The sequence below is a fragment of the Mirounga leonina genome, unplaced genomic scaffold (assembly GCF_011800145.1).
Source record: "Mirounga leonina isolate KUSES-001 unplaced genomic scaffold, KU_Mleo_1.0 Mir_94, whole genome shotgun sequence".
In the NCBI taxonomy this organism is placed as follows: Eukaryota; Metazoa; Chordata; class Mammalia; order Carnivora; family Phocidae; genus Mirounga; species Mirounga leonina.
Window position 1 is genome coordinate 39886455 of NW_023270855.1, and position 17249 is coordinate 39903703.

Below are 17249 nucleotides of genomic sequence, written 5' to 3' on the forward strand. Positions count from 1 at the left end.
CACATTCTGGTTGTTGTTGTTGTTGTTGTTTTGTTTGTTTTTGTTTGTTTTTAGCTTTATCTTTATCTTTTTCTTTTTTTTCTTTTTTTTTCTCTCTTTCCATTTCTTTTTACACTGCTTCAGGTCTTTTCTGATTTGTTTAGAGTATATTTTCTGGGGACGTGGTTACTCTGCTAGCATTTTGTTTTCTCACTAATCTATTCTCCTCTGCACAAAATGACAAGACGGAAAAAATCACCTCAACAAAAAGAACAAGAGGTAGTACCAACTGCCAGGGACCTACTCAATATGGACATTAGTACGATGTCGGATCTAGAGTTCAGAATCATCACTTTAAAGATACTACCTGGGCTTGAAAAAAAAATATGGAAGTTATTAGAGAAACCCTTTCTGGAGAAGTAAAAGAACCAAAATCTAACCAAGTAGAAATCAAAAAGGCTATTAATGAGGTGCAATCAAAAATGGGGGAGCTAACCGCTAGGATAAATGAGGCAGAAGAGAGAATCAGTAATATACAAGACCAAATGATGGAAAATAAAGAAGCTGAGAAAAAGAGAGATAAACAACTACTGGATCACGAGGGCAAATTCGACACTAGAAGTCCAATGCGCTATCCATTACACCACAGAGCCACTTACGAGGGCAGAATTCGAGAGATAAGCGATACCATAAGACAAAACATTAGAATAATTGGGATCCCAGAAGAAGAAGAAAGAGAGAGAGGGGCAGAAGGTATAATGGAGCAAATTACAGCAGAGAACTTCCCTAATTTGGGGAAGGAAACAGGCATCAAAATCCAGGAAGCACAGAGAAACCCTCTCAAAATCAATAAAAATAGGTCAACACCCCGACATCTAATAGTAAAACTTCCGAGTCTCAGAGACAAAGAGAAAATCCTGAAAGCAGCTCAGGAGAAGAGATATCTAACCTACAAGGGTAGAAACATTAGATTGGCAACAGACCTATCCACAGAGACCTGGCAGGCCAGAAAGGACTGGCAGGATATATTCAGAGCACTAAATGAGAAAAATATGCAGCTAAGAATACTCTATCCAGCTAGGCTGTCATTGAAAATTGAAGGAGAGATAAAAAGCTTCCAGGACAAACAAAAACTAAAGGAATTTGCAAACACAAAACCAGCCCTACAGGAAATCTTGAAAGGCGTCCTCTAAGCAAAGAGAGAGCCTAAAAGCAACATAGACCAGAAAGGAACACAGACAATATACGGTAACAGTCACCTTACAGGCAATACAATGGCACTAAATTCCTATCTTTCAATAGTTACCCTGAATGTAAATGGGCTAAATGCCCCAATCAAAAGACACAGGCTAACAGACTGGATTAAAAAACAAGACCCATCGATATGCTGTCTGCAAGAGACAGACTGAAAGTGACGGGGTGGAAAACAATTTACCATGCTAATGGACACCAAAAGAAAGCTGGGCTGGCAATCCTTATATCAGACAAATTAGATTTTAAACCAAAGACTGTAATAAGAGATGAGGAAGGACACTATATCCCACTTAAAGGATCTATCCAACAAGAAGATCTAACAATTGTAAATATCTATGCCCCTAACATGGGAGCAGCCAATTATATAAGGCAATTAATAACAAAAGCAAAGAAACACATCGATAACAATACAATAATAGTGGAGGACTTTAACACCCCCTCACTGAAATGGACAGATCGTCTAAACAAAAGATCAACAAGGAAATAAAAACTATAAATGACACACTGGACCAAACGGCCTTCACAGACATATTCAGAACATTCCATCCCAAAGCAACAGAATACACATTCTTCTCTAGTGCCCATGGAACATTCTCCAGAATCGATCACATCCTAGGTCATAAATCAAGTTTCAACCGGTACCAAAATATTGGGATCATTCCCTGCCTATTTTCAGACCACAGTGCTTTGAAACTAGAACTCAATCACAAGAGAAAAGTCGGAAAGAACTCAAATACATGGAGGCCAAAGAGCATCCTACTGAAGAATGAATGGGTCAACCAGGAAATTAAAGAAGAATGCAAAAAATACATGGAAACCAATGAAAATGAAAACACAACTATTCCAAATCTTTGGGATGCAGCAAAGGCAGTCCTAAGAGGAAAGTATATAGCAATACAACCCTTTCTCAAGAAACAAGAAAGGTCTCAAGTATACAACCTGACCCTACACCTAAAGGAGCTGGAGAAAGAACAGCAAATAAAGCCTAAACCCAGCAGGAGTAGAGAAATAATAAAGATCAGAGCAGAAATCAATGAAATAGAAACGAAAAGAACAGTAGAACAGATCAACGAAACTAGGAGCTGGTTCTTTGAAAGAATTAACAAGAACGATAAACCCCTGGCCAGACTTATCAAAAAGAAAAAAGAAATGACCCAAATCAACAAAATCATGAATGAAAGAGGAGAGATCACAACCAACACCAAAGAAACACAAACAAGTATAAGAACATATTATGAGAAACTCTATGCCAGCAAATTAGATAACCTGGAAGAAATGGATGCATTCCTAGAGATGTATCAAATGCCAAAACTGAACCAGGAAGAAATAGAAAACCTGAACAGACCTATAACCACTAAGGAAATTGAAGCAGTCATCAAAAATCTCCCAACAAACAAAAGCCCAAGGCCAGATGGCTTCCCAGGGGAATTCTAACAAACATTTCAAGAAGAATTAATACCTATTCTTCTGAAACTGTTCCAAAAAATACAAATGGAAGGAAACCTTCCAAACTCGTTTTATGAGGCCACCATTACCTTGATCCCAAAACCAGACCAATATCCCTGATGAACATACATGCAAAAATTCTCACCAAAATACTAGCCAATAGGATCCAACAGTCCATTAAGAGGATTATTCACCAAGACCAAATGGGATTTATCCCTGGGATGCAAGGTTGGTTCAACATCAGCAAATCAATCAATGTGATACAATACATTAACAAAAGAAAGAACAAGAATCATATGATCCTCTCAATAAATGCAGAAAAAACATTTGACAAAGTACAGCATCCTTTCTTGATCAAAACTCTTCAGAGTAGAGGCATAGAGGGTACATACCTCAATATCATAAAATCCATCTATGAAAAACCTACAGCAATTATCATTCTCAATGGGGAAAAACTGAGAGCTTTCCCCCTAAGGTCAGGAATGCGGCAGGAATGTTCACTATCTCCACTGCTATTCAACATACTACTAGAAGTCTTAGCCACAGCAATCAGACAACAAGAAGAAATAAAAGGCATCCGAATTGGCAAAGAAGAAGTCAAACTCTCACTCTTTGCAGATGACATGACACTTTATGTGGAAAACCCAAAAGACTCCACCCCAAAACTGCTAGAACTCATACAGGAATTCACTAAAGTGGCAGGATATAAAATCAATGCACAGAAATCAGTGGCATTCCTATACACCAACAACAAGACAGAAGAAAGAGAAATTAAGGAGTCTATTCCATTGATAATAGCACCCAAACCATAAGATACCTAGGAATAAATCTAACCAAAAAGACAAAGGATCTGTACTCAGAAAACTATAAAATACTCATGAAAGAAATTGAGGAAGACACAAAGAAATGGAAAAACGTTCCATGCTCATGGATTGGAAGAACAAATATTGTGAAGATGTCAATCCTACCGAGAGCAATCTACACATTCAATGCAATCCCCATCAAAATACCATCCACTTTTTTCAAAGAAATGGAACAAATAATCCTAAAATTTGTATGGAACCAGAAAAGACCCTGAATAGCCACAGGAATGTTGAAAAAAAAAAGCAAAGCTGGCGGCATCACAATTCCGGACTTCCAGCTCTATTACAAAGCTGTCATCATCAAGACAGCATGGTACTGGCACAAAAACAGACACATAAATCAATGGAACAGAATAGAGAGCCCAGAAATGGATCCTCAACTCTACGGTCAACTCATCTTTGACAATGCAGGAAAGAACATCCAATGGAACAAAGACAGTCTCTTCAACAAATGGTGTTGGGAAAATTGGATAGCCACATGCAGAAGAATGAAACTGGACCATTTCCTTACACCACACACAAAAATAGACTCCAAATGGTTGAAAGACCTCAATGTGAGACAGGAGTCCATCACAATCCTAAAGGAGAACACAGGCAGCAACCTCTTTGACCTCAGCCAAAACAAATTCTTCCTAGGAACGTCGCCAAAGGCAAGGGAAGCAAGGGCAAAAATGAACTATTGGGACCTCATCAAGATAAAATGCTTTTGCAAAGCAAAGGAACAGTCAACAAAACCAAAAGACAACCGACAGAATGGGAGAAGATATTTGCAAATGACATATCAGATAAAGGGCTAGTATCCAAAATCTATAAAGAACTCATCAAACTCAACACCCAAAGAACAAGAATCCAATCAAGAAGTAGGCAGAAGACATGAACAGACATTTTTCCAAAGAAGACATCCAAATGGCCAACAGACACATGAAAAAGTGCTCAATATCGCTCGGCATCAGGGAAATCCAAATCAAAACCTCAATGAGATACCACCTCACACCAGTCAGAATGGCTAAAATTAACAAGTCAGAAAACGACAGATGTTGATGGGGATGCGGAGAAAGGGGAACCCTCCTACACTGTTGGTGGGAATGCAAGCTGGTGCAGCCACTCTGGAAAACAGTATGGAGGTTCCTCAAAAAGCTGAAAATAGAGCTACCATATGATCCAGCAATTGCACTGCTGGGTACTTATCCCAAAGATACAAAAGTAGGGATCCGAAAGGCTACGTGCACCCCGATGTTTATAGCAGCAATGTCCACAATAGCCAAACTGTGGAAAGAGTCAAGATGTCCATCGACAGATGACTGGATAAAGAAGATGTGGTATATATATACAATGGAATATTATGCAGCCATCAAAAGGAATGAGATCTTGCCATTTGCAATGACGTGGATGGAACTGGAGGGTATTATGTTGAGCGAAATAAGTCAAACAGAGAAAGACATGTATCATATGATCTCACTGATATGAGGAATTCTTAATCTCAGGAAACAAACTGAGGGTTGCTGGAGTGGGGGGGGGGACGGGGTGACTGGGTGATAGACACTGGGGAGGGTATGTGCTCTGGTAAGCGCTGTGAATTGTGCAAGACTGTTGAATCTCAGATCTGTACCTCTGAAACAAATATTGCAATATATGTTAAGAAAAAAAAAAGAAGAAGAAGGTAGCGGGAGGGGAAGAATGAAGGGGGGAAATCGGAGGGGTAGATGAACCATGAGAGACGATGGACTCTGAAAAACAAACAGGGTTCTAGAGGGGAGGGGGTTGGGAGGATGGGTTAGCCTGGTGGTGGGTATTGAGGAGTGTATATTCTGCATGGAGCACTGGGTGTTATGCACAAAGAATGAATCATGGAACACTACATCTAAAACTAATGATGTAATGTATGGGGATTAACATAAGAATAAAAAAATAAAAAATAATAATAAATAGCTTTAATAATAACAAAAATAAAAAACAAATGAAATAGACAAATTTCCTGCAAAATACAACTAACTCAACTGACAGAAAATGAATTAGACAATAATACTAAAGATAGAACATTAGCATTACCATAACAAAAAAATTTTAAATGACAAATTAGACTTTCTCAAAATTAAAATCTACTCTTCAGAACACAATATTAAGAAAATAAAAAGGCAAACCACAGACTAAAAAAGTATATTTACAAAGACTTATATCCAGAATAAAGAATTCATATAATTCAATTAAAAAAACAGTAAAATATAAGTGAGAGACATGAAAAGACACTACAAGAAAAAATGAGGTGAAAGGTCAGTAAACATTTGAAAAAGTGTTCAACTTCTTTAGTCATCAGGGAAATAAAAATTAAGATCATAACAAGATACTACTACCCCATCCATATGAATGGCTAAAATTTAAAATACCAAAAATGAAAAGTGTTGCTGAAAACATGGGCCAAATGAAACTCTTATATCTCTTTTAAACTTAAATTTGGGGAGGGTTCTCACCATTAACTGATAAGAATTGCTCACTGTGCCTAAACTATTTTGCACAAACCATATGGTTTATGATGAACACCTGCTTTCCTTCTGGGAGTGTGGAATTTTGTTATATGCTAGGCAGAGGCTGTTTATGTGACCAGTGCCCAATTAAAACTCTCGGCACCAGGTCTCAAACAAGCTTCTCTGTTTGGCAACATTTCACACGTGTTGTCAAAATGTTGTTGGGGGAATTAGGTTTGTCCTGTGTGACTCCACTGGGAAAAGACTCTTTGAAACTTGTGCCTGATTTCTCCAGACTTTAGCCCATGCATCTTTTCCCTTTGCTGATTTTGATTTGTATTCTTCACCGTAGTAATTCATAGCTTTGAGTGCAAGTATATAATGAATCCTGTGGGTCCTCATAGCAAATCTTTAAACCTAGGGGTGGTCTTGAAGACTTCCAAACTCACTGAGTAAGCCCGGCACAAAATATCACCTAGCCTTCATTCTTTTCAACATCTACCACTTTCTACCCACCTACAACAATACAAACACACTAATAATAAGGCCCATCAATGGAGTACACTTAACATGTGGCTATTAGATAAATTCCAAATCACAAACACAAAATTCCAATGCTGAGTAACAATGATAAAAGTCACCTTTAAAAAAAGTTTTCAGTTAGGAGAACTATTGATGACAACTACAGTTTTCCTTCACTTCAAAAAAATTGTTAGGGGCGCCTGGGTGGCTCAGTCATTAAGTGTCTGCCTTTGGCTCAGATCATGATCCCAAGATCCTGGGATCGAGCCCCGCATCAGGCTTCCTACTCAGCAGGAAGTCTGCTTCTCCCTCTCCCACTCCCCCTGCTTGTGTTCCCTCTCTCGCTGTCTCTCTTTCTCTCTGTCAAATAAATAAAAATAAATAAAATAAAATATTTTTTAAAAATAATAATAAAAATAAAAATAATTGTTAGAAAGGTCTCAGTATTACTTGATATTTGACCAAGTCTGTATCAAAATTAATCACTAAAACTAGAAAGTAAATTGAGAAACTGAAATGATAACTTTCAGAATAAATATGAAATCACATCTTCAGGGTTTGATATAAGAGCCATTTTTTTTAACAACTTAATTGAGGTATAGCTGATATACCATAAAATGCAAATACTAACAGTATAGAATTTGGTGCCTTTTTGGCATAAAGTATATTTACAGTGAAATCATGAGCACAATTAAAATAAAGTAATTTGCACCACCCCCAAAAGTTTTCTCATATCTTTTTGTAATCCATCCATCTCTTCAACACTATTGGCAGGGAACCACTAAACTTAAGGCATTATAAATTATTAGCATTTTCTAGAAATTTATATAAATCAAATTCAAAATGTTCATCAGAGTTTTCTACTCCCCAACCAACAAATTTACATTCCTTAGAATCTGTATCTACTTTCTTCCTTACACCCATAATCTACTCACTAGATTCTGGCTCTCTGCCACTATCATGCTATTAAATCAGAATCCCTTAAAAGTCACCAATGGCCTTCTAATTGCCAAATATAATAGCCCCTACTCAGTACCCATTCTACTAGTCTACTCCACAGTACTTGAAATCATTAATTACCCTTTAAAAAAAAAACGACAAAACACCTTTCTTCTCCTTAGCCAACTATCTCCTCTATTTCTCAGTCTCTGTACTAGTTCCTCTTTTTCTGTCCTTCAAGGTGTTGTCAAGTCTTTAAAGTCTCATTTGCAAGTCCTATGCTATCATAGCAGTAGTTGTTATAGCAACAGAAGTAAATATTTATTGTGCTGTTATCATGTGTTAAGCACTGTGTTAAGAGCTTCATGTAAGATCATTGATTCCTTGTAACAATTCTATAAATAAGTAATAATGTTATCCCCATTTCAAATACATAGAGAATTAGACAGAACGTACTGAGCCTAGATGAACCTACCATTCACCTTTAATGATTATTAACATTTTGCCAATCTTGATTTATTAATCCCCACATACACATTTTTACCTACTACAGTATTTCAGAGCAATTTTAGAATTCATCCATAAACAATTCATAGCTTCAATAAGTATCTTTAACAGGTGCTTACTGCTTCTCCAATAAACTCTTTTATATTTTTTCCTTTTTTTAATTAAGTTCTAATAGTACATCATTAGTTTTTGATGTAGTGTTCAATGATTCATTAGTTGTGTATAACACCCAGTGCTCATCAGATCACATGCCCTCCTTAATGCCCATCACCCAGTTACCCCATCCCCCCAATCCCTCCCTTCTGCAACCCTCAATTTATTTCCCGGAGTCCAGACCCTCTCACTGTTTGTCTCCCTCTCTGATTTCTTCCCATTCAGTTTTCCCTCCCTTCCCCTATGGTCCTCTGCACTATTCCTTATATTCCACATATGAGTGAAACCATATGATAATTGTCTTTCTCTGCTTGACTTATTTCACATAGCGTAATACCATCCAGTTTCCTCCATGTCGATGCAAATGGTAGGTATTCATCCTTTCTGATGGCTGAGTAATATTCCATTGTATATATGAACCACATCTTCTTTATCCATACATCTGTTGAAGGACATCTTGGCTCCTTCCACAGTTTGGCTATTGTGGACAATGCTGCTATGAACATTGGGGTGCATGTGCCCCTTCTTTTCACTACATCTGTACCTTTGGGGTAAATACCCAATAGTGCAATTGCTGGGTCATAGAGTAGCTCTTTTTTTAACATCCTGAGGAACCTCCATACTGTTTTCCAGAGTGGCTGTACCAGCTTGCATTCCCACCAGCAGTGTAAGAGGGTTCCCCTTTCTCCACATCCTCCCCAACATTTGTTATTCCCTTTTTTTCACTTATCTTTTTTTATAATTTTTTTTATTATGTTATGTTAGTCACCATAGAGTACTCATCATTAGTTTTTGATGTAGTGTTCCATGATTCTAACAGGTGTAAGGTGGTATCTCATTGTGGTTTTGATTTGCACTTCCCTGATGGCAAAACTTTATTTTATAATTATGCTGCATATGGGCGCCTGGGTGGCTCAGTGGATTAAGTGCACATCAAGAGTCTGACTTAATTTCTGCTCAGATCATGATCTCAGGATCATAAGATTGAGGCCTACGTCGGGCTTCACACTCACTGAGGGGTTCTGCTTGAGATTCTCTCTCCCCCCTTCTGCCCCTCCCTCCCTACACGCTCACTTGTTCTCTCTCTCCTCCCTCTCAAATAAATAAGTACATCTATTTAAAAAATAATTATTATTATGCTGTGTGGCAAGAATAGATCCATGCCTCTGTTAAATGGCAGTTTCCCCATTGCCAGAGAGAAAATCCAAATTCTTTAGCATTCCTTATATTCTTTGGCATATAAGAGTCTTCAAATATGGATCCACCCTCCCTTTCCTGCCTTACCATCCATCTCTTTCCTGTACTATGCCCTAGCCAGTTTGGACTATCTAACATTCTTTGAACATTTCTTGCAGTTCCATGCCTCTATACCTCTACTTTTGCAATGTAAAACACTCTATAAGGCCCTGTAGCTATCTGGCAGAATTCTAGGTATCCAGTTGACAGTAATTACATAAAAGCTGATCCTGAAACTACAAAATGGGAAATATAAACTCTCTTGAATGTCATTCTTTTCCTCTTGAGCATATGTTTTATAAAAAACACAAAATTATTGTCAAATATCTGCTGTCCTTAATCTTATCTTACTCTCTTATTCTTTCTTTATGTATATTCTTAAGAAAGCTAGTATTATGGCGAGCCTAACAATTATGTAACATGACGTTTCACCAGAAGATAATATTGTGTCTCAAAAACTTCTGATTTCTAAAATTATACAGCCAAAATAAGTTCTACCTTATAGTGTATTCTGTAAAAATAAAGTCTTCAAAAAATGCAAAAGACAAAAACCTATCATTCTTAAGATCATTGAGAATAAAACTGAGTAGTATATTTTTCCTACATAATATCCCTCTCTTAAACGTACAACTTTAGCATGTGGTCACAAAAATATATAACTGAAAGGGTATTTTATAATCATCCCACTTTTCCCTTAAGAATGTAACATCTTATTACAGAGTATTCATAGAGAACAAAACAATTAAGCTTTGAGACTTTTTAAAACTGTTTTATAGAAAAAAATGTTTTACCACTTATGGAGATTTCTGAACACTATATTTGCTATCTACTTCAGATATTATTTTATTTGGGCTATTTCGAGTTTTATTTTTAGTATAAGTCATACACAACTCAAGACATAGTAATAAGTCGCCTTTTAATTTTCTTTAACCACTAACAGCTATGAAAAACCTACTGAAATTTTTATTTATTGTGACTATAATATTAAGACAAATAAAAGATACATAGAAATGCATTTTTTATCACTTTAACTGTGTGGAATCACTAAATGATTATATTTTACAAACACTAAAGAATTTTCACCATGGTTCCACAAAATATCATTGCCACAGGAAATGAAATTGTTATTTCCATCTATTAAATTTTTAAAGTTTAAGAATATCAGTACAAAAAATAATACAAATGCAAGCTATTAAAAGGTATACAGATATATTATTAATAAATATACAATAATCTAAGATTCTAAAATGAAGTTGGTATTTCCAAAATGCACAATCTCAGAAGTACCACATTAGTCGAAAGTAAAGAAATTAAAGGAGTCTGGTCAGATAAAATGAGCTCAAACACTTAAGATTAATTTGTTTTTTTCATTTTGATTAGCTTATGAAATCACTGCTAAGATTAATTACAAAGTGGCCTCTCCCATAGTCTCTAAACACCTTTGTTATAGGAAAAGGAATTTAGAAAATAGGTATGAGATTCTGAGCACCTTTTCCTCACTCTAAAACAGAACTCTGACTGAGGCACCTGGGTGGCTCAGTTGGTTGAGTGTCTGCCTTCTGCTGAGGTCATGATCTCAGGGTCCTGGGATCAAGTCCCACATTGGGCTCCTTGCTCAATGAGGAAAATGCTTCTCCCTCCCACTCTGCCTCTCTCCCCCCTTACCCAGCTTGTTCTCTCTCTCTCTCAAATAAATATAATCTTTTTTAAAAATTAGAAACACAAGAAAAAATTACCTATGAGCAGTGGTTTTCAATCAGGGGCAATTTTACCACCATCACCGTCACCCCACCCCTGGGGGCAGTAGGGGAGGGGGGGCTTTGGCAATGTCTGCAGACATTTTTCATTGCCACAACTTGAGGGGGAATTTGTTACTGACATTTACTGAATAGAGCTTACATATGCTGCTAAGCATCTTAAAATGCACAAGACAATTACCCACAATGAAGAATTATCTGGCCCAAGAGGTGAACAATGCCAAGGATGAGAAGCCCTGGCTGGAAGGAATTAAAATTTGAAGATACTGCCTTCTTATAATCATTACCTAATAAACTAACAAACTGAATGATTGTACTGACAAAATTAGTTAGAACTCTAAACAATTTTCTTTTTTAATAAAAATAGTACATGATAATTTCAATATTTTTCTATATAAGAAAAAAGCATTATATATTAAATATTAAGCTACATAAAAAATATAAGAAAAGCTGATAATATTAATTATATGAAAGAGTAGGTAGAAAGAAGTTTTTGCAAATGCATGACTGGAGAAAAATGTTCCTAAATGTATTATATCTGCCATTTAAAATACACTTTTTGATCAAATTAATATTAATTGGTAACAATAAATATATAAAATCTAGTTCATAAAAAGTCATTTAAATTCATATTTTAACAACAATATTGTCATCAACAAGGACATCTAATTGAAAATTATCTGAAAGTTTTTTCCATTTTGTATTTTACTTAACTAACAAATCACTGAACACTACATCAAAAACTATGTACTATACATACAGTGGCTAACTGTACATAATAAAAAAAAAAGTTTTTTCCATTTTGTATTTTAGAAGTAAATTTGTCTTAATAAACACATACCTCCACAAGATTAGGACTATGAATAAGTCAATTTACTTTTATTAAATTATTTATTTTATTGTGTTCAATTAACCGACATATAATACACATTAGTTTTTGATGTAGTGTTCAACAATCACTAGTTGCATATAACACCCAGGGCCCATCACCACACGTGCCCCCCTTAATAAGTTTTTTATTTAAATTCAATTTAGTTAACATATAGTATATATCATAAGCTTCAGGGGTAGAATTTAGTGATTCATCACTTGCATATAACACCCAGTGCTCATTATAACAAGTTCCCTCCTTAATGCCCATCACCAAATTACCCCATGCCCCACCCACCTCCCTCCAACAACACTGTTTGTTCCCTATAGTTAAGAGTCTCTTATGGTTTGCCTCCCTCTGTTTTTATCTTATTTTATTTTTCCTTTACTTCCCTTATATTCATCTGTTTTCTTTCTTAAATTCCACATGAGTGAAATCATATGATAATTGTCACTCTCTGAGTCAATTATTTCACTTTATCATAATACCCTCTAGTTCCATCCACATTGTTGCAAATGGCAAGATTTCATTCTTTTTGATAGCTGCATAATATTCATATATATATACACACACACATATTCTTTATCCATTCATCTGTCAATGGACACCTGGGCTCTTACCACAGTTTGGCTACTGTGGACATTGTTGCTATAAACATGGGGGTGCATGTGTTCCTTTGAATCACTATTTTTGTATCCTTTGGGTAAATACCTAGTAGTACAATTGCTGGGTCATAGGGTAGCTCTATTTTTAACTTTTTGAGGAACCTCCATACTGTCTTCCAGAATGGCTGCACCACTTTGCATTCACACCAACAGTGTAAAGAGGGTTTCCTATTCTCTGCATTGCCACCAACATCTTCTGTTTCCTGACTTGTTAATTTTAGCCATTCTGACTGCTGTGAGGTGGTATCTCATTGTGTTGGTTTTTTTTAATTCAATTAGCCAAGGTCTTGTGGTTTGATTTGTATTTCCCTAATGCCAAGTGATATACAGCATATTTTCCTATGTCTTGTTGGCCATCTGTATGTCTTCTTTGGAGAAATGTCTGTTCATGTCTTCTGCCCATTTCTTGATGGGATTTTTTGTTTTTTGGGTGTTGAGTTTGATAAGTTCTTTATACATTTTGGATACTAGCGCTTTATCTGATATGTCATTTGCAAATATCTTCTCCCATTCCACGGGTTGCCTTTCACTTTTGTTGACTGTTTCCTTTGCTGTGCAGAAGCTTTTTATCCTGATGAAGTCCCAATAGTTCATTTTTGCCTTTGTTTCCCTTGCCTCTGGAGATGTTTCTAGCAAGAAATTGCTGAGGCTGAGGTCAAAGAGGTTGCTGCCTGTGTTTTCCTCTAGGATTTTGATGGGTTCCTGTCTCACATTTAGTCTTTCCTCTCTCACATTTAGATCTTTCATCCATTTTTAATTTATTTTTGTGTATGATGTAAGAAAGTGGTCCAGTTTCATTCTTCTGCATGTGGCTGTCCAACTTTCCCAAAACAGTTTGTTAAAGAGATTGTTTTTTTTCCATTGGATGTTCTTTCCTACTCTGTTGAAGATTAGTTAACCACAGAGGTGAGGGTCCATTTTGGGGTTTTCTATTCTGTTCCATTGATCTATGTGTCTGTTTCTGTGCCAGTACCATACTGTTTTGATGACTACTGCTTTGTAATACAGCTTGAAGTCCAGAATTGTGACACCTCTAGCTTTGGTTTTCTTTTTCAACATTACTTTGGCTTTTCAGGGTATTTTCTGATTCCATACAAATTTTAGAATTGTTTCTTCCAGCTCTGTGAAAAATGCTGGTGCTATTTTGATAGGGATTGCAATGAATGTGTAGACTGCTTTGGGTAGTATAGCTATTTTAACAATATTTCTTCTTCCAATCCATGAGCATGGAAGATTTTTCCATTTTTTTATGTCTTCCTCAATTTCTTTCATAAGTGTTCTAAAGTTTTCAGAGTACAGATCTTTTACCTCTTTAGTTAGGTTTATTCTTAGGTATCATGGTTTTTGGTACAACTGTAAACAGGATCAATTCCTTGATTTCTCTTTCTGCTGCTCCATTATCGGTGTATAGAAATGCAACAGACTTCTGTCCATTGATTTTATATCCTGCCACTTTGCAATTCCTTTAAGAGTTCTACCAATTTTTGGGTGGAGTCTTTGGGTTTTCTACATAGAGTATCATGTCATCTGCAAAGAGTGAAAGTTCAACTTCTTTACCAATCTGGATGCTTTTTAGTTCTTTTTGTTGTCTGATTGCTAGGGCTACGACTTCCAGTACTATACTGAACAACGGTGGTGAGAGTGAACATCCTTGTCGTGTACCTGACCTTAAGGGGAAAAGCTCTCAGTTTTTCCCCATTGAGGATGATATTAGCTGTGGGTCTTTCATATATGGCCTTTATGATGTTGAGGTGTATTCCCTCTATCCTTACATTGTGGAAGATTTTTACCAAGAAATGATGCTGTATTTTGTCTAATGCTTTTCTGCATCTGTTGAGGGATCATATGGTTCTTACCTTTTATTATTAATGTGATGTATGATGTTGATTGGTATGCGGATATTGAACCACTCCTGCTACCCAGAAATGAATACCACTTGGTAGAGATGAATAATCCTTTTAATGTACTATTGGATCCTACTAGCTAGTATCTTGGTAAGAATTTTTTTTAAGATTTTATTTATTTATTTGTCAGAGACAGGGAGAGTGCGAGTGCACAAGCAGGGAGAGCAGCAGGCGGAGTAGGCAGGGGGAGAAGCAGGCTCCCGACTGAGCAAGGAGCCCGATGTGGGATTCAATCCCAGGACCCTGGGATCATGACCTGAGCCGAAGGCAGATGCTTAATGGACTAAGTCACCCAGGCATCCCCTTGGTAAGAATTTCTCCATCCATGTTCATCAGGGATATTGGTCTGTAATCCTCATTTTTAATGGGTTCTTTTTCTGGTTATGGGATCAAGGTAATGCTAGCCTCATAGAATGAGTTTAGAATTTTTCCTGCCATTTCTATTTTTTGGAAAACCTTCAGAACAGGTATTAATTCTTCTTTAAATGTTTGGTAGAATTCCCCTGGGAAGCCACCCAGCCCTGGATGCTTATTTATTGGGAGATTTTTGATTACTGCTTCAATTTCTTTGCTTGTTATGGGTCTGTTCAGGTTTTCTATTTTGTCCTGTTTCAGTTTTGGTACTTTATATGTTTCTAGGAATTCAGCCATTTCTTCCAAACTGCCCAATTTGTTGGCATGTAATTGTTCACAATATTCTCTTACAGTTGTTTGTATTTCTGCGGTGTTGGTTGTGAGGTTAATTTACTTTTTGTCAAATACTTGAAGGAAAAAATATTAAATGTCCTAAATAGGCTTTATCAAAAGAAGCTTTGTAGCTATGATCATACATGAATTTTCTGCCTTTTAAAAAAAGCATTTTAATACTGCTGACACAGAGCAGGGTCTGATACAGCTCTGTAAAGAAAGAATGAGTGTGGCTATTGTAAAAGATTAAAAGATGGACAAGTAATAATTATTTTTATATCAAATAAATATCCAGGTAACTTCCTACATTAGAAACGGTAACAATAAACTTTTCATTACCTTTACATTTGGCTTCTTTGTTGAAACTCCTCTGTACCAACCTAAAACAAAGCAGACAAATGATATTAAATTCATATTGTTGTTATTTCCTATAAAACACATAATGTGAGTATTTTAGGGGGAAAATAAATGCACAACTTTCTAGTAAAGGCTCACTACTTGTGACTTTATTAATAGTAGTTTACTCTAAAAGGAACAGTCTTACAATAAATACATTTCCAATTTTCTTCAAAAGGTACAACTTTCAACTGAATAAAGCCCAAAAAATTAAAAAAGACCTCAGAGGATATATAATTCAACTCTATGAAAATTCCCAGATGAAACTGTTAGCAGCAGAAAAATGCCAAAATCATACAGCTTTTTTGGTTGAAGATAGAGACTAGAGCCCAGACTTCCTGTTTCCTGGTCTTATTCAGTGTCCCATGCACAAAACTACACTACTCTCATTTCTTGGCTTTCCAGATGCTAAAATTGACTTCTGTGATTCAGTTATTCCCTCTCAGCATTCATACACAGGAATAATAATCAAAGTTTCAATTACACAATAAAAACAATTTTCAGAGAAAGGAAATTTCATTACCAAATTTTCTCAATTCCAATCTATTATTTTTAGAGTTTTATTATACTTTCTCTGCTTGAGTTTAAGAGGAAAAAGTTCCAGTGAGCTGTATTGAAAGGAGGATGATGAAGAAAAGGAGATGATTCATAATAGCTAGTAATAATTGGGATCTTACTGTTCTTAATTCCATATACTGGAATTGAGAGGTTGTTCTATGTATTAACCTGTTTTTTTTATTATGTTATGTTAATCACCATACATTACATCATTAGTTTTTGATGTAGTGTTCCATGATTCATTATTGGCATATAACACCCAGTGCTCCATGCAGAACGTGCCCTCTTTAATACCCATCACCGGGCTAACCCATTCCCCTACCCCCTCCCCTCTAGAACCCTCAGTTTCTTTCTCAAGAGTACATAGTCTCTCATGGTTCGTCTCCCCCTCCAATTTCCCCCCTTTCATTCTTCCCCTCTTGATATCTTCTTTTTTTTTTTTTAACATATAATGTATTATTTGTTTCAGAGATACAGGTCTGTGTTTCAACAGTCTTACACAATTCACAGTGCTCACCATAGCACATACCCTCTCCAATGTCTATCACTCAGCCACCCAACCCTGCCACCCCCCACCACTCCAGCAACCCTCAGTTTGGTTCCTGAGATTAAGAATTCCTCATATTGGTGAGGTCATATGATACATGTCTTTCTCTCATTGACTTATTTCGCTCAGCATAATACCCTCCAGTTCCATCCATGTTGTTGCAAATGGCAAGATTTCATTCCTTTTGATGGCTGCATAATATTCTAGGAGCTGGTTCTTTGAAAGAATTAACAAGAACGATAAACCCCTGGCCAGACTTATCAAAAAGAAAAGAGAAAGGACCCAAATAAATAAAATCATGAATGAAAGAGGAGAGATCATAACCAACACCAAAGAAATACCCGAACAATTATAAGAACATATTATGAGCAACTATACACCCGCAAATTAGATCATCTGGAAGAAATGGATGCATTCCTAGAGAGGTATCAACTACCAAAACTGAACCAGGAAGAAAGAGAAAACCTGAAAAGACCTATAACCACTAAGGAAATTGAAGCTAT

The 17249-nt window shown here is 36.3% G+C and overlaps 1 protein-coding gene across 1 annotated transcript in view; it reads right to left on the reverse strand.

Annotated features, from left to right (window-relative positions):
• DOCK3 (dedicator of cytokinesis 3) overlaps nucleotides 1-17249 on the reverse strand; it is a 477354-nt gene that overhangs the window by 404106 nt on the left and 55999 nt on the right. Inside the window, exon 2 of the mRNA XM_034997521.1 lies at nucleotides 15585-15625. Coding sequence (XP_034853412.1) covers nucleotides 15585-15625 — 41 coding nt within the window. The remainder of the gene's footprint in view (nucleotides 1-15584; nucleotides 15626-17249) is intronic.